Genomic DNA, 23,091 nt, shown 5'->3' on the forward strand with positions numbered 1-23,091 from the left:
CTGAAGGCCTCTGAGTTGGTTCTGGAGACGAAGAAGAGAACCGGGTTCTGCATCTGTGAGAACCGAACTGCAGGTGTAAACTGTCTGTATCGGTTCTCTTGCATATAGCTCCTGCCTAAGAAAGTTATACATGTTATTTCATGTGAATTATGTACCTTTTAAGTACCCTCAAAAGGTACGTAATTATGTACCCTTTGAGTACCCTCGCTTAGAGGGGAAGTCCACCGAAATTTCAAAATCCCCGAATATGCCATTGTTTGAGATGTAAACTGAGTCACTGAGAGAGGTTTGGAGTGAAACAGTTCATTGTAGAGAAACCTTCAGGCTCTGATTTCTTTACAGTGGTGGTGATAGGAACCAGGGGTCATTCAGAGCCACAATTACTCATTTTAAAAACACTGGTGGACTTCTCCTTGAAGTTAGTTCTTTCAACTTGTGTTTAGGAGTATCTTAAACGATTCATTAGAGGTCAAGATGATGTATGCTCAGGGTAGACTCTATAGATTGGTGGTAGGAGCTTCCCAAGAATCCTATGGTCATCTTTGCGACAACCCCCCCCCCCCTTAAAAAACCTGGCTTGGTGGCTTTGTGGAGAAAGACTTGCCTCATGTACGGGATCTCAGTGGTCTGGTTTCTGCATAAACCACAAGCTTACATATATCATGAGGGTACAAGCAGTGTGACTGGCTATATGAATCTCATATTTCATAAGTGAAATGATTAGTTACACCACTTGGTCGACTAATAACCTCAGAACACCAGCGCACCCCACAGCCAAGAGGCCAAGAAGATGCTGTAGTCCACAATATATAAATGTCTGTGGGGAACACAGGTTATCAAACTTGAGCTGTGTACGTGGTCCAATTTTGTTTAATTCTTATTTACTTATTTATTTACATTTTTTGGATGGTTCACTTTCTTAGGCCTTGTGGTGTTGGAGCATCTGGACAAGCTTCTCTCCAATTCTGCCCTCACACTTGGTTGACGAAGGCATGCTAAGTTGATTTGTTTCCTGTTTCAAGCTCATTTGTCATTTGCACGTCAGGACGTTCGTGCGTTGAAATGCTTGTGGTGCGGCTCAGCTAATCGCTCTGCAGAAACAAAAACAAGGTAAACAAGTTAAAATAAAAATGCAAGAAATATATTAAATATACACAACATAGAGACAGGAGGGAAGTATTGTAAGGAGAAAAAAACCCTCTCTGCTATGTACAAGCATATTTATATTAAACAAGGGATAAGGGATAATCTGTGAAGAATCTATACATCTTAAAGTGACTTAAGTGGCTCAGTGTTATTGTTATTTAGAGTGACTTCGTGTTAAAGTGTCGTTGTCCGTAGCAGAGATATAAGAGATAGGATAGACTTTTATTATCCCACTGGGGGAAATTTGCCTTGTTACAGCAGAATACACAGTAAGGAGATAAAGAGCAGTAAGTAGACAAAAATGTGCATCATCCAAAATACAAAATGTAAGATATACTATAGAAATAAATAAATAAACAAGGCGTCCGTTAGCAGAAAAATATAAAAAATAAAAATAGAATTAAGAAACTGTACAAATTTACAGCTTACACATGCAGTTGTGTGGATATTGCACATTTCTGAGCAGGTAATGACTGGATATCGCACAGAAATTGTAGATATTGCACAGTAATGATTACAGATATTGCACAGAACGTGTGTATGTATTGCACTTGTACCAATCTATCAGCAGCAGATATTGCACATTAATTCTAGGTAGGATACGATATTGGTCTATGTGGTGTGTTCGTGATGGAGTGCAGATATGATATAACAATACTGACAGAGTGAGTGAGTGAAGTGGTAGTTGGGGACGGACCCACAGCTTCACAGCTTGTTCAGAAGCCTGACAGCCTGTAGAAACTGTTCATTAGCTGGGTTGTTTTAGCCTGGATGCTGCGGAATCTGCTGCCTGATGGCAGGATGGTGGACAGGCTGTGCGCTGGGTGACGCTGTCTAACCGGATGGTAGTTTGTTGCCTATGATGGCTTCTGCCGTCCTCACCACTCCTCTATCTAAGGGCCTGTAATCGCAGGTGGTGCAGCTGCTGTACCAGGCAGTGATGCAGCCTGTGAGGATGCTCTCTATGGTGCATCTGTAGAGGTTGGTGAGGATCTGAGGAAGGAGACCAACTTCCTGAGCCTACGTGGAAAGAAGAGACGCTGATGGGCAGATCTCACAATAGTGTTGGTGTGGAGGGACCAGGTGAGGTCATCAGTGAGGTGTATGCCGAGAAACTTCACACTGCTGACTCTCTCCACTTCCGTTCACTCCATTTGGAACACAATCATGTTTTTCAGAGTTTCATAGCCTAGTGCTTCTTAAAATACAGTGGTCCTGCCGGATGGTGACTGGTTTGTGCTAGGAAGCATTTAGGTGAATAAATGTTACATTCTTATTTTATATACTCCCTGGCCACTTTATTAGAACTGCTTACTTTGTAGATCCACCTTGCTGGTGTGGAGTTGGGGTTTACTCACGCTTGGCCATTCGTACCGTGCCTGAAAGTCCAGTTCGTTTGACCAGTGCAGGGGGCAGCAACCCAAATGTTAGATTTAAGCTCAAATGGGAGAGATTTGAACAATAGCAGAGCAGACCAGATGCTATAAAGCTTAAGACTTACACTCACCAGCCACTTTAGTAGCTAGTAAAAGGTTGGACCCCCTTTTCTCTTCAGAACTGCCTTAATTCTTCGTAGCAGACTTTCAACAAGGTGCTGGAAACGTTCCTCAGAGATTTTGATTGGTTATTTGAGTTCCTGTTGCCTTTCTATCATCTGGAACCAGTCTGCCCATTCTCCTCTGACCTCTCACATCAACAAGGCATTTTCGTCCACACAACTGACCGCTCACTGGATATTTCCTCTTTTTCGGACCGTTCTCTGTAAACCCTGGAGATGGTTGTGCGTGAAAATCCCAGCAGATCAGCAGTTTCTGAAATACTCAGACCAGCCCGTCTGGAACCAACAACCACGCCACGTTCAAAGTCCCTTAAATCCCCTTTCTTCCCCGTTCTGATGCTCGGTCTGCACTTCAGCAAGTTGTCTTGACCACCTCTACATGCCTAAATGCAGTGAGTTGCGGCCGTGTGATTGGCTGATTAGCTATTTGTGTTGACAAGCAATTGAACCTAATAAGGTGTACCTAATAAAGTGGCCGGTGAGTGTATAGTGGTCAATCACCATAGTTATTAAAATTTAGTTCAGGCTTAATCCACAACTGGGAAACCAACCACAAGCGTTTAATTAGTAGATAATGAATGCAGCACTATGTGGCCCTGGAAGATCAGTGTCTTTGAAGTGCCTGAGGCCAGTCAGGTACATGAAACACGGCCTATGACTAAAGCATTTGTTGATGTCTAAAGACCGACATGGTCCAGTTTTTAGCTGTGCATGATGTAATCTCAGTATCAGGCTCTACAAAAGGGTGCACATCATGAGATTACTGAGACCTTTCGTCTGCTTTCAAGATAAATTAGTCTCGCAGGGCCAGATGTGATCAGGTAATGAGAAAACACGCCTGGGGACACCTCCTTAACCATTTGGATGGGTCCTCCGGGCGGAATTCACTCATTAGAAGGGATGTCTGGATTCTCTTGTATGCGGAATGTATGATTCCTTAAGGTTTGGCCAAAAGAATGAAGGCTGATAGCTGTCAGTTGTCAGTGGTGCTAACATCCGAGCAGTTTCATGCAATATTAGAAGCCTTCCATTTCAATTAACCTCAACTCCTTGAGACCTCCGGTGGTTCCAAAACACACTTCATAAGCTTTCATAAGAGACGCCGTCTGTTTATAGTTTATAGCCCAGATTTGGGGAAAAACGGGTCGACTTTCAGTAGAAAAGAGTTCAGCTTCTTTTATTATAAGGGTTTAAAATGACATCACCGTCTATTAGACTGGAGAGAAGAGCTACAGCCTCACACGACGCCCAGCTTCTGAATGGAACTTATGGAATATGAACGTTATGAAGAACATGACCAAGAGCGGTTTGGACCCACCGGTGGTCTCGAGGAGTTTAAGAGGCTAGGAGATGTGCCTGAAAGCAGCACAACTATCTACCACTATAGTGAGATAATGTCACTTAATTTAATGACTTAAAGCAAGTAAAAATGTTAAGGAATAAGCAAGATAATCTTATAATAAGTGCACAAACATCTGTAAATTATATGTATATATACATATACACTCACAGGCCACTTTATTAGGTACAGTGTTCAGTTGCTTGTTAACATAAATAGCTAATCAGCCAATCACACGGCCGCAACTCAGTACATTTAGGCATGTAGAGGTGGTCAAGACAACCTGCTGAAGTGCAGACCGAGCATCAGAACGGGGAAGAAAGGGGATTTAAGGGGCTTTGAACGTGGCGTGGTTGTTGGTGCCAGACGGGCTGGTCTGAGTATTTCAGAAACTGCTGATCTACTGGGATTTCCACACACGACCATCTCCAGGGTTTACAGAGAACGGTCCGAAAAAGAGGAAATATCCAGTGAGTGGTCAGTTGTGTGGATGAAAATGCCTTGTTGATGTGAGAGGTCAGAGGAGAATGGGCAGACTGGTTCCAGATGATAGAAAGGCAGCAGGAACTCAAATAACCAACCAGAATCTCTGAGGAACGTTTCCAACACCTTGTTGAAAGTCTGCCACGAAGAATTAAGGCAGTTCTGAAGGCAAAAGGGGGTCCAGCCTTTTACTAGCAAGGTGTACCTAATAAAGTGACCAGTGAGTGTGTAATATATATATATATATATATATATATATATATATATATATATATATATATATATATATATATATATATATATATATATATATATATATATATATTTTTTTTTTTTTTTTGACTTGATTTAAGATAATTTTACTTGACCACACCATTTTGCAGGACAGATTTGAGCTAGCTAGCTTTGTTAATGATTGGCAAGTATCATCTGACATGCACAATCTAATGTGAGGTACATGAGTTTTTTAAAGTACTTAAACTGAATAAAACTGTATAAACATTGTATAATAACATCTAACTAAGTTATTTTATTTAACTGCTGTGCCTGTTGCTACTCTATGCTCTCTTACTTTGCTAATGTTAAATAAACCACGTTCAACTTTTTTATAAAGCTTCCTCTTTCCGTTTGTTGTGTTTTCTATCTGTATGTACAGTTCTATGCAAAAGTTTTGGCACCCCAGTCATGTTTTCTTGATTTTGTACAGGTTTGCACACTGTAGCAGGTATTTTGGCCCATTCCTCCTGCAGATCTCCTCTAGAGCAGTGATGTTTTGGGGCTGTCGCTGGGCAACACGGACTTTCAACTCCCTCCACAAATTTTCTATGGGGTTGAGGTCTGGAGACTGGCTAGGCCACTCCAGGACCTTGAAATGCTTTTTACCGAGCCGCTCCTTCGTTGCCCGAGGGGTGTATTTGGGATCATTGTCATGCTGGAAGACCCAGCCACGTTCCATCTTCAATGCTCTCACTGATGGAAGGAGGTTTTGGCTTAAAATCTCATGATACAGGGCCCCGTTCATTCTTCCCTTAACACGGATCAGTCGTCCTGTCCCCTTTGCAGAAAAACAGCCCCAAATCAAGATGTTTCCACCCCCATGCTTCACAGTTGGTATGGATGCAACATTCTTCTTCCTCCAAACACGACGAGTTGAGTTTTTACCAAAAAGTTCTATTTTGGTTTCATCTGACCACATGATATTCTCCCAATCCTCTTCTGGATTATCCATATGCTCTCTGGCAAACTTCAGACAGGCCTGGACGTGTACTGGCTTAAGCAGGGGACACGCCAGGCACTGCAGGATCTGAGTCCCTCTCGGCATCGTGTGTTACTGATGGTAGCCTTTGTTCCTTTGGTCCCAGCTCTCTGCAGGTCATTCATCAGGTCCCTCCGTGTAGTTCTGGGATTTTTGCTCACCGTTCTCATGATCATTTTGACCCCATGTGATGAGATCTTGCGTGGACCCCAGATCGAGGGAGATTATCAATGGCCTTGCATGTCTTCCATTTTCTTACAGTTGCTCCCACAGTTGATTTATTCACACCAACCTGTTTGCCTATTGTAGATTCACTCCTCCCAGCCTGGTGCAGGGCTACAATTTTCTTCCTGGTGTCCTTCGACAGCTCTTTGGTCTTGGCCATGGTTGAGTTTGGAGTCTGACTGTTTGAGGCTGTGGACAGGTGTCTTTTATACACATAACGAGGTCAAACAGGTGCCACTAATACAGGTATCGAGTGGAGGACAGAGGAGCTTCTTAAAGAAGAAGTTACAGGTCTGTGAGAGCCAGAGATCTTGCTTGTTTGTAGGTGACCAAATATTTATTTTCCACCCTAATTTACAAATAAATTCTTTAAAAATCCTCCAATGTGATCTCCTGGATTTTTTTTCTCATTTTGTCTCTCATAGTTGAAGTGAACCTATGATGAACATTACAGACCTCTCTCATCTTTCTAAGTAGGAGAACTTGCACAATCAGCAGCTGACTAAATACTTTTTTACCCCACTGTATCTATACACACACATACATTGTAAAGCCTTCCCAGAAGAGTAGAGGCTGTTACTGTGTTACTGCACCAAACTCTATTGATACCCGGATGACGATGGATAGCCAGCTGTCTAAGCTGCTGGACGTGTCGTGTACATATCTCACACAGGAGATATTGGTGCACGTCTGTGGGCCTAAGGTGGAATTCCTGCGGCCGTGTAGTTTGCACTGGGATTTTTTTTAACACAGAGCCGTGCTGCTGAATGTTCATTGCTGATTTACAACCCAGTGAAAAGCAGAAGTTTGCTGGTACGGAGTCAGCTGGGACTTCATACAGCACGGCTCAGAGCGGGCTGATTCAGCCTGGCCCATTTCTGTCAAACGCTGCAAACCTCTCTGCCTGTTCCCTCATTAGCTGCTTCATGCCTGCACAGCAGCGTTAGGCTGGAACACGCAACTAACACTGGCCTCTTAGACTTAAATTTGATCTCACCAGTTTCTGTCTGTACACAACCACAGCACACACAGAGTCTCCTGCTCTTCCACACAGCAACAAGCCTCTTGGTGATGTGAAATCATTTTAAATCAGCCAATATAACTGATCAGGCGTGACATCCTGACCACCTCCTCGTTTCTACACTCATTGTCCATCTTATCAGCTCCACTTACTGTATAGCTGCACTCTGTAGTTCTACAGTTACAGACTGTAGTCCATCTGTTTCTCTGATACTCTGTTACCCTGTTCTTCAGTGGTCAGGACCCCCATGGACCCTCACAGAGCAGGTACTATTTGGGTGGTGGGTCATTCTCAGCGCTGCAGTAACACCAATGCGGCGGTGGTGTGTTAGTGTGTGTTGCACTGGTACAAGTGGATCAGATACAGCAGGGCTGTTGGAGCTTTTAAACAGCTCAGTGTCTCTGCTGGACTGAGAATAGTCCACCAACCACAAAAATCCAGCCAAAAGCGTCCTGTGACCACTGATGAAGGACTAGAGGATGACCAACACAAACTGTGCAGCAGCAGATGAGCTGTCGTCTCTGACTTTACATCTACAAGGTGGACCGACAAGGTAGGAGTGTCTAATAGAGTGGACAATGAATGGACACAGTGTTTTAAAAACTCCAGCAGCACTGCTGTGTCTGATCCACTCATACCAGCACAACACACACTAACACACCACCACCACATCAGTGTTACTGCATAAACATGCAAACCGAGTGACTGTGAACTGTAAATGAATGTGCGATAACATATATTAACAGTTGTGTAATATGTATGGATGTATAAACAAAGTAGCAATGCATAGTGATATATGTAGAGACATAATGTCCTGGCACATTGATGAGGTGTTATACAGTGTGGTCAAGCATTATTTCTTGAGATAAGTAACATTTACCAATAAATGACTTAAAACTAGTAAAAGTGCCTGGAAATGGGCTGAATATACCTATAACATTCTTAAAATAACCTCCTAATGAGAATTTGTATTTATTTATTTATTTATTGATGCAAATTAAAATGATTTCACTTACCAAACTATCACTTTTACAGTGTCCTATGCTATTGCTACTACATTATGAGGGTTCAGGCATTAATGTAGCTAAATATTGCTGTGCTTTAAACAATAAAACCCCATGGGCACAAGAAAAATGTTCCTTAATGCCAGAATTCTCTTGTTTTTATCATTGTGAGGACACTGGGTTCCCCCCATTTCTCCTGAAAACCCAAACCAGAAATGTTCCATAGAGCCAGAATTTCCTCATTGTTCTGAGAACAAGTGCCTCCCAGAGACAACAATACAAGAAGACACACACACACATGCATGTACATGAGTGGACACAGCTGCGGTGATCAGGCTTTCAGAGCTGACCTGATAAACACATCTATCCTCGTCTCCCTCACTGACAGATTATAATTATGGCTTTCAACTTTTACTACCTTAAAACACAAAGACTCAATCGCCGGCATCTGTGGGGAAGCAGAGGAGAGGGACAGAGAAACGGAGGAGGAGAAAACGCTGCCCGGTGGACTTGAACAAGAGGATCAAAAGCTTCTTTTGAATCACACGGATCAGCAGCTGTTTATTCCCTCAGGAATTCAATCAGCAAACCAGTGTCCAACCAGCTCATCTACTGTCCCACAATCTCTTGATGCCCACCTACCCCCTTTCTGTCCCCCACCTACCCTCTCTCAGATATGACTGGCTTACAACTTACGAATTCTGATATGACTGGCTTACGACTTACGAAGTCTGATATGATTGGCTTACCACTTACGAAGTCTGATATGATTGGCTTACCACTTACGAAGTCTGATATGACTGACTTACCACTTACGAAGTCTGATATGATCGGCTTACCACTTACAATGTCTGATATGATCGGCTTACCACTTACGAAGTCTGATATGACTGACTTACCACTTACGAAGTCTGATATGATCGGCTTACCACTTACGAAGTCTGATATGACTGACATACCACTTACGAAGTCTGATATGATCGGCTTACCACTTACGAAGTCTGATATGATTGGCTTACCACTTACAATGTCTGATATGATCGGCTTACCACTTACGAAGTCTGATATGACTGACTTACCACTTACGAAGTCTGATATGACTGGCTTACCACTTACGAAGTCTGATATGATCGGCTTACCACTTATGAAGTCTGATATGACTGACTTACAACTTACGAGGTCTGATATGATCGGCTTACCACTTATGAGGTCTGATATGATCGGTTTACAATTTACACGATCTGATATGACTGACTTACCACTTACGAAGTCTGATATGATCGGCTTACCACTTATGAAGTCTGATATGACTGACTTACAACTTACGAGGTCTGATATGATCGGCTTACCACTTATGAAGTCTGATATGACTGACTTACAACTTACGAGGTCTGATATGATCGGCTTACCACTTATGAAGTCTGATATGACTGACTTACCACTTACGAAGTCTGATATGATCGGCTTACCACTTATGAAGTCTGATATGACTGACTTACAACTTACGAGGTCTGATATGATCGGCTTACCACTTATGAGGTCTGATATGATCGGTTTACAATTTACACGGTCTGATATGACTGACTTACCACTTACGAAGTCTGATATGACTGACTTACAACTTACGAGGTCTGATATGATCGGCTTACCACTTACGAAGTCTGATATGACTGACTTACCACTTACGAAGTCTGATATGACTGGCTTACCACTTACGAAGTCTGATATGATCGGCTTACCACTTACGAAGTCTGATATGACTGACTTACAACTTACGAGGTCTGATATGATCGGCTTACCACTTACGAAGTCTGATATGACTGACTTACCACTTACGAAGTCTGATATGATCGGCTTACCACTTACGAAGTCTGATATGATCTGCTTACCACTTACGAAGTCTGATATGACTGGCTTACCACTTACGAAGTCTGATATGACTGGCTTACCGCTTCATAGTCTGATATGACTGGCTTACCACTTATGAAGTCTGATATGACTGACTTACCACTTACGAAGTCTGATATGACTGGCTTACCACTTACGAGGTCTGATATGATCGGCTTACCACTTATGAGGTCTGATATGATCGGTTTACAATTTACACGATCTGATATGACTGACTTACCACTTACGAAGTCTGATATGATCGGCTTACCACTTATGAAGTCTGATATGACTGACTTACAACTTACGAGGTCTGATATGATCGGCTTACCACTTATGAGGTCTGATATGATCGGTTTACAATTTACACGGTCTGATATGACTGACTTACCACTTACGAAGTCTGATATGACTGACTTACCACTTACGAAGTCTGATATGATCGGCTTACCACTTATGAAGTCTGATGTGACTGACTTACAACTTACGAGGTCTGATATGATCGGCTTACCACTTATGAGGTCTGATATGATCGGTTTACAATTTACACGATCTGATATGACTGACTTACCACTTACAAAGTCTGATATGATCGGCTTACCACTTATGAAGTCTGATATGACTGACTTACAACTTACGAGGTCTGATATGATCGGCTTACCACTTATGAGGTCTGATATGATCGGTTTACAATTTACACGGTCTGATATGACTGACTTACCACTTACGAAGTCTGATATGACTGACTTACAACTTACGAGGTCTGATATGATCGGCTTACCACTTACGAAGTCTGATATGACTGACTTACCACTTACGAAGTCTGATATGACTGGCTTACCACTTACGAAGTCTGATATGACTGGCTTACCACTTACGAAGTCTGATATGATCGGCTTACCACTTACGAAGTCTGATATGACTGACTTACAACTTACGAGGTCTGATATGATCGGCTTACCACTTACGAAGTCTGATATGACTGACTTACCACTTACGAAGTCTGATATGATCGGCTTACCACTTACGAAGTCTGATATGATCTGCTTACCACTTACGAAGTCTGATATGACTGGCTTACCACTTACGAAGTCTGATATGACTGGCTTACCGCTTCATAGTCTGATATGACTGGCTTACCACTTATGAAGTCTGATATGACTGACTTACCACTTACGAAGTCTGATATGACTGGCTTACCACTTACGAAGTCTGATATGACTGGCTTACCACTTACGAAGTCTGATATGACTGGCTTACCACTTACGAAGTCTGATATGACTGGCTTACAACTTCATAGACTGATATGAGTGACTTGCAACTACTGAGGTCTGATATGATCGGCTTACCGCTTATGAGTTCTGATATGACTGGCTTACAACTTATGAGGTCTGACATTGGCCAAGCTGGGGGTTCCACTTTTCACACTATGTTAGTAAATCTCTGGTAGCACAGCAGAGGCAGTGCTGCATTACAGCAGCAGCAGCGCCACCTCTGGGTTGAGCCCTGCTATTATAATACATTGTGATGTTGGAGATGCACGGTTGAATAATGAAGAATGAATGAAAAAAACTACAGATGATTTGAAATATAAATAATAACGTACATTTATTTGGGAAGAAGGGGGCCTAAATAACATTTGAGTGGGGGCTAAAGCCCCTCTAAAACTGGCCTACTGATGCCCCTGCTCCATCTCTTGCTCTTTCCCTCTCTCTCTCTCTCTCTCTCTCTCTGATTGGTGACCTATAAAGGCTTGTAGGGGATTAGAGCAGCAGAACAGCTCCAGCTGTGAATGTTTCTAATGTACACAGCTGTGACACCATGCATGTGTGTGTGTGTGTGTGTGTGTGTGTGTGTGTGTATGTGTGTGCTTGTCTGTCTGTCTTGCAAACAAGCTGATAATGAGAATTAGACAAACCAGCAACACATTTGTAGTCATATTGTATTCTACGCTGTCGCATCAATAAAGCTACTTTGGATTGAGAGAGAGAGAGAGAGAGAGAGAGAGAGAGAGAGAGAGAGAGAGAGAGAGAGTGAGAGAGATGGGAGCGAGCGAGAGACACTTAATGAGAACAGATAGCACAATAGCGAGATTAGATTGGTGTCTGGGGCCTCCGCGAATGTCTGCTGAGCACAGTGGCCGCCGGATGAGTGAAGACGCGATAGCAGCAGTACGACAGAGCAACACTGAAACAATGGCTGCGATACAGCCATGATAATTGAGCGATGAAGATTATGATCGAAATGTTCAGAACAGCCATATCCTGAAAACCAACAACCATTTTTCAGGCCACAGATCATAACCACATCCTCAACAAAGCACAGGGACCAGCAGCAGCCTGCATTACAGCTGTTTATAGGCCCGTCAGCTGGGCTCTGAATGTCAGTTCAAATCTTCCCCTTGTTTGTTTTTCAAGTATTCTAATAAGTGTTGCACGATACCAATACTGTATCGGTACTGATACTGGCACGTAAATGCAGTATCGGTATTGGTGATACCGATACTTATGACCGATACCACGAAGCAATATATCTGATGTGTGCATGTGCTCAAGTACACTGACCTTAACAGTGGTTAGATAACATCTGTCTGCAGAACCGCGGTCGTTTAAGTGGGTTTCTGATGAATTTGTGTTGGGATAATGTTATACTTTAAGCTGTAGGCTAAAGCATATTTAGAAACTGCAGCTTTTGTGGCCTAGGAAAGCTAATGGGTTATGCAGAGGCTTTATGTGTACCCTTACGCTTAAACTGAGCTCAATATTAAGTTTTAGGCTAAAACACAATTAGTTTCTTTGGCCTGGATAAGCTAATGGTTTATGTAGACCCCCGAAATCGAACGAGTATAAAGTTCTATGGAATAAAATGGGCAACAGCGCTCATGTATTGGCAACAGCGTGCCTGAATGGTAATATGCATGGAGACACATCCAACCAGCGTAAACAGTCGCTGTTTACATCAGTGATGTTATAAATGAGGTGACCGGCCTCTGGTTGAATTATGAACGGGACGCTGGTGACGCTTAACTTTCCTATAACGACCGGCACAATCTCGCTGTCCTACCGCGCATGCGTGAAACTGTGGCTCTGCAGTCAGACTCTCTTGCAGCGGTAAAAATGCTCATAGCGGAATCTGTGATGGCGGTTTTTGACGTTAAGAACACGCTAACAGAGCCGCTTCTTCCAGTAATTGCTCGTCTGCCGCTGTGTGGTCACTCACAGTCTGAGTTAATGTTACTGAGAGAGCGGATGGAACCGTCTTGACTCTCGGCGTAATGATAGCATTTAGCCTCAATTTAGCCTTGAGCATAGCAGCCCGTTAGCCGGGCCGGTGCGTCCACTAGGCCTGTGGTGCTCCTGTATCAGCTGTATCATTCAGCAGTGGGATCTCGCGGCCCTTCGGTTCAGCCAATGCAGAAAAACACTGAATACCGACAGTGTGAACGACCAGTAAACAAGACGGACGTATGAGACAAACGACCTGAGAAATTTGAATGTGAGACAAAAATTTCAACTTAATAATGTGTGTGTTTTTTTTTTTTTTTCTATCCTTCACTGGACAAAAAACGTATTTATCATAGTTTGTTACACAGTCTTGTGTGCATCTATTGATTGAGCTGCCCGTTTGTCTTATAGATTAATAATATATCATCCAGTTTGGTTGGAAAACATATTTGTTTCTTACTACATGGAATTATATTGAATTAACTTTGTTTGAACTGATTCATCAGGTGCCCTGCGATGGACTGGCGACCTGTCCAGGGTGTATCCTGCGTTCCGCCCGATGACCGCTGGGATAGGCTCCAGCACCCCCCACGACCCTGACGGAGAAGCGGCTTAGAAAATGTGTGTGTGTGTGTGTGAGATTCATCAGACTTTCGCAGCAGGTGTTAAACTGACCCTTTGTTACAGTGAACTCACCCATGGGATGAACAGTAACACTGCGCTTCCCCTCATTTTCAGTGGCACTGTAGATGGACAGCAGGTGCTGGAAACCAAGTTCAAGTGTTCGTTTGTAGCAGAGACGCTCATGTTGCTTATATAAAAATACGATTATTCCACCTTAAATGTTTTAAAGTCATCCAACACAAACCAAAACGCTTGTGCCCCGCTCTCCCCTCCTGTTAATCAGATACCCAATACGTTTGGAGGTCAGAATAAAAAATGAACCATTTTCTAAACTGGGGTGTCCAAACTTTTTGCATCGCCCAAGTGTGATGTTTGTGGTGAGCAAAGAGCCAAAAGGACAAAGCAGTATACAAATATAGATCTAAGGTACAGGCATATGGATAAATTTGACCACCCCAATTTGCCAGGCTGTCAGTATATTCCAATAGAAATACAATTTCACCATACAACTTTCCATATAGAGAACTAGGCCACAGTCCAGACTGTGAAGTCAACTGTACTTTATTTTATGTAGATATATACATATATAAAAAATAAGGACATATGTACAATGGTAATAAATATCAACATTTTTTTTTGTACAAGCAAAATAAGTTACTCAACATAATCCTTAAAATAAAATAAAAAAAAGAACAATAATAAGAACAAAAAAAGTGAAACAGCGACAAAAGACACAAGTATTAAAAAAGTAGGCAAGCTATCGATAAACACAAATGAAAGCGAAAAACAGCGACCATAAAGAAGCAGATTAAAAATCTAGCCAGAGAAGAAGAGCAGAAGTGGCCTGGAGTTGAACAAGCTCAAGCTGACGCTGTTCGTGACGACACGGTTCTAGTAACGCTACCAAACAAGCCATGCACGGTGTGTGAGAGGCGTGAAAAACACTTCCGTCCTTCTCTGCTAACTTCAAAGTCTGTTACGTGGTAAAAAGTGGGTCAGTGGCCAGATTTAGAAAGCATTTAGCGCTCCGGAGGTTTCTCAATCTCGGCACTTCCGCTCAAGTATTGAAAGGAGTGGTGAAAAAACAAATGTAAGTTAAAGTTTTCCCCGTGTGGTGCATCAGCCACAACGTGTGGCCTCCTTAGTTTTGCACTGGAGCTGCGAGGCTAAAATAGCTTTAATGCTAGCAATTAGCGAGCCTCAGTCATTACAAGCTTGCCTCAAAACCATATCAAGTTGTTAAAGCCCCAGTTTTCTAACTAATAAGGTTAGTCTTGCTTTTGTGGGTGAACAATATCAGTGTCCACAGTAAGCTCTAAGAATAACTTTCCCCTGTCCAATAAACGGCCAATGTATTTCGCCAAAATTGTACCCTTTTGATGTAAACTGGGTGGTCCTCATCCTTGGTAAAGACTGCAAAGCTTATCCTCACCAATCTCAAGGCTGATGTGGTTTATTTCACCAGCACCGCTTCAACAAACCCACGTTCTCTTTCTGTGAGTCAGAGAAACGTAAAGACTGAAGGCTAACCACCAAGCGAAAGCTCATCCGTCTGCCTGTAGTCCGACAAGCTGTTTTTAAGCCATATTTTATGGTATTTCTATCTTGTTTTCATTCCAACTTTGCGGGATATTCACTGAAACACTCAATTTTAATATCACACATAATTTTTAATAATACACAATGTATACCGTGTTATTTGGAAGTTAAAGCAATGTCAAATAGACTTGCTTATGCGGTTTTAACACTGTGACACATTGTTATCTGTAAAAATGGACAAAAGTCTGGCCAAAACTTTGTTTTTTAAGCTATATGAGCTAGTTGTGTCCATTTTCACCATGCGTTCACACCGGCAGTGGCATGATGCGACAACGTGGCCGAAGGTAATTTATTTTCAATGAGAGCTGGCGATTTTCGGCGACAGGAGGCGGCGCGAATGTTGGCGAAGTGACGTGGGCGAAGTTGAATGGGGATTAAATTTATGCAAATAAGGAGTAAAGCGAACGTGCTGACCAACAGGAATTGAGCATTGAGGCAGAGAACTTGTAGAGAGGAGAATTACCACTCTGAAATTTCTTCCAGGTTTCTCAAACACTAGAGGGCGCTCCCGAGCGAGTCCGAAACGAATGGGTTAGCATTCAAGCACGATCATAGTTTATAAACGCTAAAAAAAATGGATGTAAAAGAATAACCAGGTCCTGGACAGAGAACACCATAAAACACTTCCAACGCTGCTACTATATTTTTAAGAGCTTTTAAACTCGAGTTATAGATTAGTTTAATCTTATTTATTCTTAACTTTTATTTCTTGTTTTAGTTCTTCTCATCGTTCTTTATTACTTTTTAACTTATTTTGATTCATTTTTATTATTATTATTATTTATTTTTTTAATCCCTTATCTTCTTTTGATCTTAATCTCTTATCAATTAAACCTCAAGTTTTATTTTTGTCTATTTTTATCTGTTTTTTCACTGTTTCTTTTAATTTTCTTTTAATTTAAAATAATTAAATACAGATATTGTTTTCTTTGTCATGTCAATCCCTGTTTTTGTAAATGCTCGGCTACACTGAAAATGAGGGTTGCCCTCAATGTACTTCCGAGTCAAAATAAAGGTTGATTGATTGATAGCTTAAATCAGTGCCTCATGTACGTTCATGATGTCTGCAAGAACAAACAGCCAATGAGCTGCTCCGCTCGCCAACCAATCAGCACTGGCTGGCAGTAATGCTAACATCATACTGCCCAAAACCTGTTTGCTGTAGAAAAAAGGAAACACACAGGTGAGTTTTATAGGAGTTTTTTTTGTTGTGAAATACTAAATAAATAATAAATAATCAATCTGTTTACTTTCTGGAATTAAGGAAAGTCCTGTGTAAGTGATTAGAAACTGTTTTAACTGTTTGTTTTTAGCCGTTTAGCTCCATTTACTCCCATTCATTGAGGACTCACTCGTGGGCGCCCTCTGCTGTTTTGCCGTCCTGTTTTTTATATAATAGGCGAAATAGGAAGCAGCCAGACTCCTCATAAACCAGCTCTGGCAGAGTTTAACTTTATGCAAATAAGGAGCGAAGCCATAAAGCGACGACCAATAGGAATTGAGCGTTCAGTTCAGATCTCCATCACTGTGAAACAGTACGCTCTGGTTTTGGTTCCTAGATAACTGTTCCTGTAACTGTTCGCTTCAAATAGGCGCTATCGTAAAGACCAAACACTTTCCCTCACCAACTGACAGGGATTAAATGAATAATTAACAATAAGCACACCAGGATATTTGATTTCAGCAAGAACGCATCTGATTTGTGCCCGGCGTCAATGAAATCACGGCACCCAACGATGTCGATCGCTGCTGGTGTGATCGCAGGGTTACTGACAGCAAAGCAAGTGAAAAATGGTAAAATTATGAAGGAAGTACAGAGACTGAAAAACAGTTACTAGGAAAAGTCTCCGTACGTGTGTTTCCCGTAACTTTATCCAGTGAACTGAGCTTGAAATGGCAACCTCAACTGATCACTGGCCTTCATAGACTCTTATTCGCTAAATGCAGCAATAAACTGGGCCGTATGGCTCCATCGCTTAAGACAGATTCGTTCCCATTAAACTAAATCAAAACTAGTTAACCCGACAAAATTGAAAGCACTAGTGAACCTCCTACCTGTAGTCAGCACAGCGCTTTTTCTTTCTTTCTTTATTATTTCACAAGGTCAAAAAGCCCCACCCTGAGAAGTTGTTGTTGTTTTTTACCTTGCGCACAATAAGCAAGGCGGACTGAAGAACGAACGAAGTAGAAAACTAATCAGACAGCTAAACCTCCAGCACTATAGAGGTTATTTCTTTTTTTTTACCCCAATATCTTTAGTTCCCTCCTGTAATGGACGATGATAGATATCGCTACAGAACCAACGGCTGCTGGAAAACATCATAAAGCTGTCATGCCACAAAATATATATATATTTTTCCATCAAAAAGAGATTAATAACAAAGAGAATATTCAGTAAGTTTCCACAGAGCAGTTCTTTTTCTGTGCAGTGGACGGACTCCAGACTTAAATAAAGAAATGGAATGGAAAAAAAATAAGAAAAACGAAAAAAGAAGAAGAAATGGTTAGAAGAGAAAAATAAAACACATCTGCAGTCTACTTTGGCTTAACTCAACGTGAAGAGGCACGGCGAAAGAAAGAAACGGAAAGAAAAAAGAAGAAGAAGAAGAAAAAAATCGCAATGTTTCTTTCAAGACTTTCAACCATGAATAGGAGTTGAAGTTGAACGTTTCAGCAGTGGCGACTGTGGAGAAGGTGGGCTACGGCGCTTCTGTAGCACGTCATGCAACAAAGTAGACACCCCCGCTGTCCGTGGTAGTACCTCTCCAGCGCTGGAGTTACACAGATGACCCACGTCCGTCTCCTTCATCCGAGCATAAATAAGACGACGTCCTCCTTTCGTGTCCTGCGAGAGCCCGCCTGAAGCTTCGGACGCGATGCAGAGACCCTGCGAAGGAGAGGAAAAAAACACACACCTTGTTTCTCTTGGAAGTGCTGAGTCGCTGAAGCTGCTCCAAACCCTCCCAAACCCTCCCCGACCGCAAACCGCCACCGAACCAGGTCCCAGCTGAAACAACAACTCATTTGTGCGGCCCAGTCAAAAGTTTGGGGACACCCCGTTTGCTCAGAATAGCGGCTTTGTCAGTTTGAAATAACATTTTAGAGACTTAAGGCCTCTCGAGGGGTGTGTGCGACGCCGAAGGCGCCTTACGAGCTCACGTATTTTGTGTTGGCGGTCGCGGATGCTGCCACGTGACGCTACCATCGTTTTATGATAGGGTTCATGGAAACCTATGGAACGCTATTCTTTCGCAGTTCTAACTGTGGCAACGCCACCATTTAAGGTTGAACGGGAAAATTCGAACAAGAAGCTGGCGAATAGGAAGCCGACATCAGCCTCGTCCTCTTGTGAACCTCAATGCAAGATAACCTGTATGTTTTGGTGCTTAACACCAGCTAATACTACCGAACACCGGACTTAACATCTCACGTTTGGGAGATGTTCACTGTTTATTTAACACATGGCTGTCGGTGGAAGAAAACCTTGTATCTCGAAAATGGGAACTTTACAGGAGAAGGGAAGAACTTACTTTACTTTGAATGTAAGTCAATGGAACCAGAATTTTTTCCAAGTCGTTTATTTTGGTCCATTCTTCATAAAGTTTACACACAATGTAAAGGCCAACAGGCGCTTTCCAACGAAGTCAAAAACTGAAAAATGACAAAAATGGAGATATGAGGTTCCGTTCCAGCGATTTGCTCGAGAGTTTCATGGTGAAATATTAGTGTGTCCGCCAAACCCGAACCTCCTTAAAGTCACCCATCCTTGTTTAATGGCGTGGCTCCTTTTTTGAACAACCAATCCCAGGCTTTATCATGTAGTGTCTTCGTCTGTGGAGTTCGCACAGCTGCCATGTGCGCGGCGTCTGCAGTTGTCTTATTGTTCGCTGAAGCCAGGCGAACGTTGCAAGCTGCGAGAAGTACGCTGAGGCCTTTATCAATACAGACGGCACTGGGGCTGTGCGATGAGGCAATGCAACTGATGTAAATATCGACAAAGATCGACAAGCAACCTGATGGTGACGTGTGGTCAGGCCGCCTCTATGACTTATTTAGAGGAAATTTACGTCGCACATAAACTGTTGTGTGCGAATCTTTAGTTTTGCTGCTGGACAAATCACATTTGTTGATTTTCTCAGTGGAAATAAGTGAACACGTCATCTACAGAGACACACATCTGCACATTCTAACGCACAATTACGGTTTACTTGCTTAATGCCACATATTTGGAGAAATACAATAGAAAATGTGGCTGTGACAAATTTTATATTTTGTTTTTTTGGTGAAGGCTACCTACATAAGGGCTTTATGACGCATTCATAAGCGCTGAATAATGTGTTTATGAAGCACTACTTGAACATTTATTAAGTGCTTATGTCGGTTCTCGCAACCTGACATAAGATGTTTTATGAAATAAATGACATTGTACTGACATAATAAGAATAAACGTTGAACATATTTACAGCACTAAACATTTAAAACACTGTACATAATTGCATCAATCATCTTATCCACGCCATGGAGGGAATAGGGGGTGGTTTCCAGGCATATTTCACCTGATATCAGTACAATGTCGTCTTAAGAATGCTGACATAAATAGTTATGTATAGTGTTTTAAATGTTTAGTGCTGTAAATATGTTCAAGGTTTATTCATATTATGTCAGTACAATGTCATTTATTTCATAAAACATCTTATGTCAGGTTGCGAGAACCAAAATAAGCACTTAATAAATGTTCAAGTAGTGCTTCATAAACACATTATTCAGTGCTTATGAATGCGTCATGATGTCCTTATGTAGGTAGACTTCAAATAAAGTGTTACCGTTTTTTTCCCAATATGTTAAACTTGTGCACTAAAAACTGCAAAATAAAACGCCATATTTAAGTGTGCTCTCTGTAGGTGTGTTCACTTATTTTCACTTAGAACATCAACAAAACTTTTTCATTTGACTGTATTCATACAGAACTGTGCACAGGCCTTGTGCATCTGACAAAATATGAAAAACAAACTCATTTTGCAAAAAACACTTAAAAAAAAATCGTTAAATGAGCAAGACGTTGAGATTTTATGGGTCAGTTGATCTGATCAATACAAATGAAATTATATTTGGTGCTGATGGAGCTGAAGAATGCACTCCAGCCACTGCATGGCTACCACGCTTGTGTTTTTATGACCATCCCATCGCTGCTGTTGGAAGAAAACCTCATATCTCCAACTTTGTTGTTTTTCAGTTTTTGACACACTTTGGAAATACATATAGGTCTTTACATTGTGTGTAAATTTCATGATGAACGGACCAACAGAAATGCCCCAAAATGACTTGGAAAGACGTCTGGTTCCATTGACTTACATTAAAAGTAAAGCAGGTTTTTCCCTTCTCCTGTAAAGTTAACATTCTGGAGATACAAGGTTTTCTGCGATGTGAATAACTTTACTAAAAATAAAGCGACTGTTACAAATTTCTTTACCTATGATTTTAATAAAAATGAATAAATGTTTACCTGTGTCAGGTCAGCCTCTGTTTGGTTACTGCTGTATAAATCCACCCTCGGGTCTGCTTAAGCATCCAATCAGGCGTCTCCTTTTTTTTTAAATCCTTGTGGATGTGTCCATCCAAGTCGTTTGGTATCCAGTTCATTTAAAGCGATTCATGCTTAACAGGCAGTGTGCATTCTAGAAAGTTCCAACACCCACAGATTTCTCCGACTATGGGCTCGTTTCACTTGCCGTTCTGTCCTCGTATCCCCAGCCAAACGCACACAATAATGCACTTGTTGAAACATCCAGTACAGTCATGATATACAGTTTACCCCCCAAGCTATTCACACAGTGGGCGTGAAATAAAGGTTTGGTTTGGGGACAGAGTCGATCTCTTTTCACATTCCAACTCAAAGCCAACAGACGTCACCATTTCCGTCTTCATCAGTCTGAATATTACAGAAAAAAGTCTTTAAATTACAAACATCACAATATATTAGTGCTTTGAGTCTCAAGACATTCTGCAAGAAAAAAGACAACAGGAAAAAAAAAAAATCAAACAGGGCTGTGTAGAAAGTCTGATTGTTTCTCGTCCGTTCGTTCTCTCTTTCGTTCACAGCTCCACTGTATTTGTTCCCCTCTCTTCTTTTGTTCACACTTTCTCCTCCTCAGGTTTGCTGCACGAGAGAAAAGCATGATTGTCGTCTAGCGCAAAAAAGTTCTGATTTGTCCGATTTCTTGGCCCCACCTTTCTCCGTCTCCGCTGGCAAAAGAGTGAAAAAAATCCAGAAAGCCGTGTTCACGACGACAAACGAGCGCGTATCCCTCCACTCGCCAGTTAGGGGCGCCGCTACATACGCAGTCTCGACTGGCAGCTACACTGGTGTCCGTTAGCCAGTCACTAAGCTGTGCCTGTGTTTTTGCGGCCCACTTCGGGTGCGGACCTGCCGTCATTTAAAACGTGTAAAATCAGCTTGTTAAGACGCACTGAATGCTAGAATTGAAGTCACTAAGTTTGAAGAAGCTTGTGGCTGTTAGCTGCGAGAAACAACAAGTGTTGAAAAAGACAAAAAAAAAAAAAAGCACACAGCTTTAGCGGAGCGTCTGCAGAGAGAGAGAGAGAGAGAGAGAGAATGGGTCGAATGGCGAAAAGAGAGAGGAAAAGAGAAGATAGAGAAGGAGAGGATGTTTCTCCGTGAAGGAGGGAGGTAGGTGAGGTTATTCTGGGGTCAGTTTGCGACCTTTACACGCTCGACTCTTCGGGATTGGCGTCGGGCAGCACGCTCCTCTGCTGCAGGGTCCTCCTCAATTCCTCCTTAAACGGGCTGGAATATTCGTTCTCTCGGCCGCTCACGCCCAGACCCCCTCCTCCGGCCATCCCTCCGTTTCCTCTGCCCCTCTCCTCCCCTCCCACGCTCAGGTTCAGCCGGACGTAGCCGTTGGAGGTCGAGCTGCGGATGTTGGTGAGGCTCAGCCGGCTGGGGGAGTGCAGAGGCTGGCCGGGGATGGCGCTCGGTGAGGATGTGCTGGCGGTCGGGCACATGGCATGGCCTGGCACGATTTTTAAAGACCCGTCTGAATAATAGTAATTGGCGCCGGTCTCCCAGAAGCGGTCCTCGTCGTTGGCCATCTTGCTGGGCACGAAAGTGGGCGGCTCCTTGGGCAGCGTGATGGGGTACACGAGCGTGCTCTCCAGGGGCTTCATCTCGGCTCCTTTCCCCAGAGCCAGCTTCAGCCTCCTCCGCAGGTAGAGGGAGATGATGAGCAGCAGCAGGCAGGCCGCGCCCAGGGTGATCACCAAAACCCAGAAGAGCCCCATGCTGGCGTCCGGAGCGCGAACCTCCATGAAGACCGGAGCGCTGGCCACCACCGCCACCTGAGATGAAGACGTTCAGAATAATGTGAGTGCATCAGAGCGTCGATCTAAAGCTGCTGATTCAACTGCAGTGATTCTGGAATTTACTGCTACGATTACAGTAATAATCAACAAAGATTTAGGAAGGCTGTCCGTACGGCAGAGTCTCTTGCTGTCTTTAAACGCAGACTGAAGACACATCTCTTCACACAGCACTTAAATGAACATCGAATTATAAGCTGCACTTATATATTATATTGTATTGTATTGTACTGTGCTGTATTGTAGTGTAGTGTATTGTAGTGTAGTGTATTGTACTGTAGGGTATTGTAGTGTACTGTAGTGTATTGTATTGTAGTGTAGTGTGTTGTACTGTAGTGTAGTGTAGTGT

General features: G+C 42.5%; 1 protein-coding gene across 1 annotated transcript in view; it reads right to left on the bottom strand.

Annotated features, from left to right (window-relative positions):
- Nucleotides 1-16,484: 16,484 nt before the first annotated feature.
- Nucleotides 16,485-23,091, bottom strand: part of sema4c (sema domain, immunoglobulin domain (Ig), transmembrane domain (TM) and short cytoplasmic domain, (semaphorin) 4C) — a 128,357-nt gene continuing 121,750 nt past the window's right edge. Inside the window, exons 17-18 of the mRNA XM_037531769.1 lie at nucleotides 20,869-22,721; nucleotides 16,485-18,252 (exon numbers count right to left, since the gene is read on the bottom strand). Of these exons, the coding sequence (XP_037387666.1) occupies nucleotides 22,089-22,721 (633 nt within the window). The 3' untranslated portion in view covers nucleotides 16,485-18,252; nucleotides 20,869-22,088. The remainder of the gene's footprint in view (nucleotides 18,253-20,868; nucleotides 22,722-23,091) is intronic.

Source organism: Pygocentrus nattereri, chromosome 20 (assembly GCF_015220715.1).
Source record: "Pygocentrus nattereri isolate fPygNat1 chromosome 20, fPygNat1.pri, whole genome shotgun sequence".
Classification (NCBI taxonomy): domain Eukaryota; kingdom Metazoa; phylum Chordata; class Actinopteri; order Characiformes; family Serrasalmidae; genus Pygocentrus; species Pygocentrus nattereri.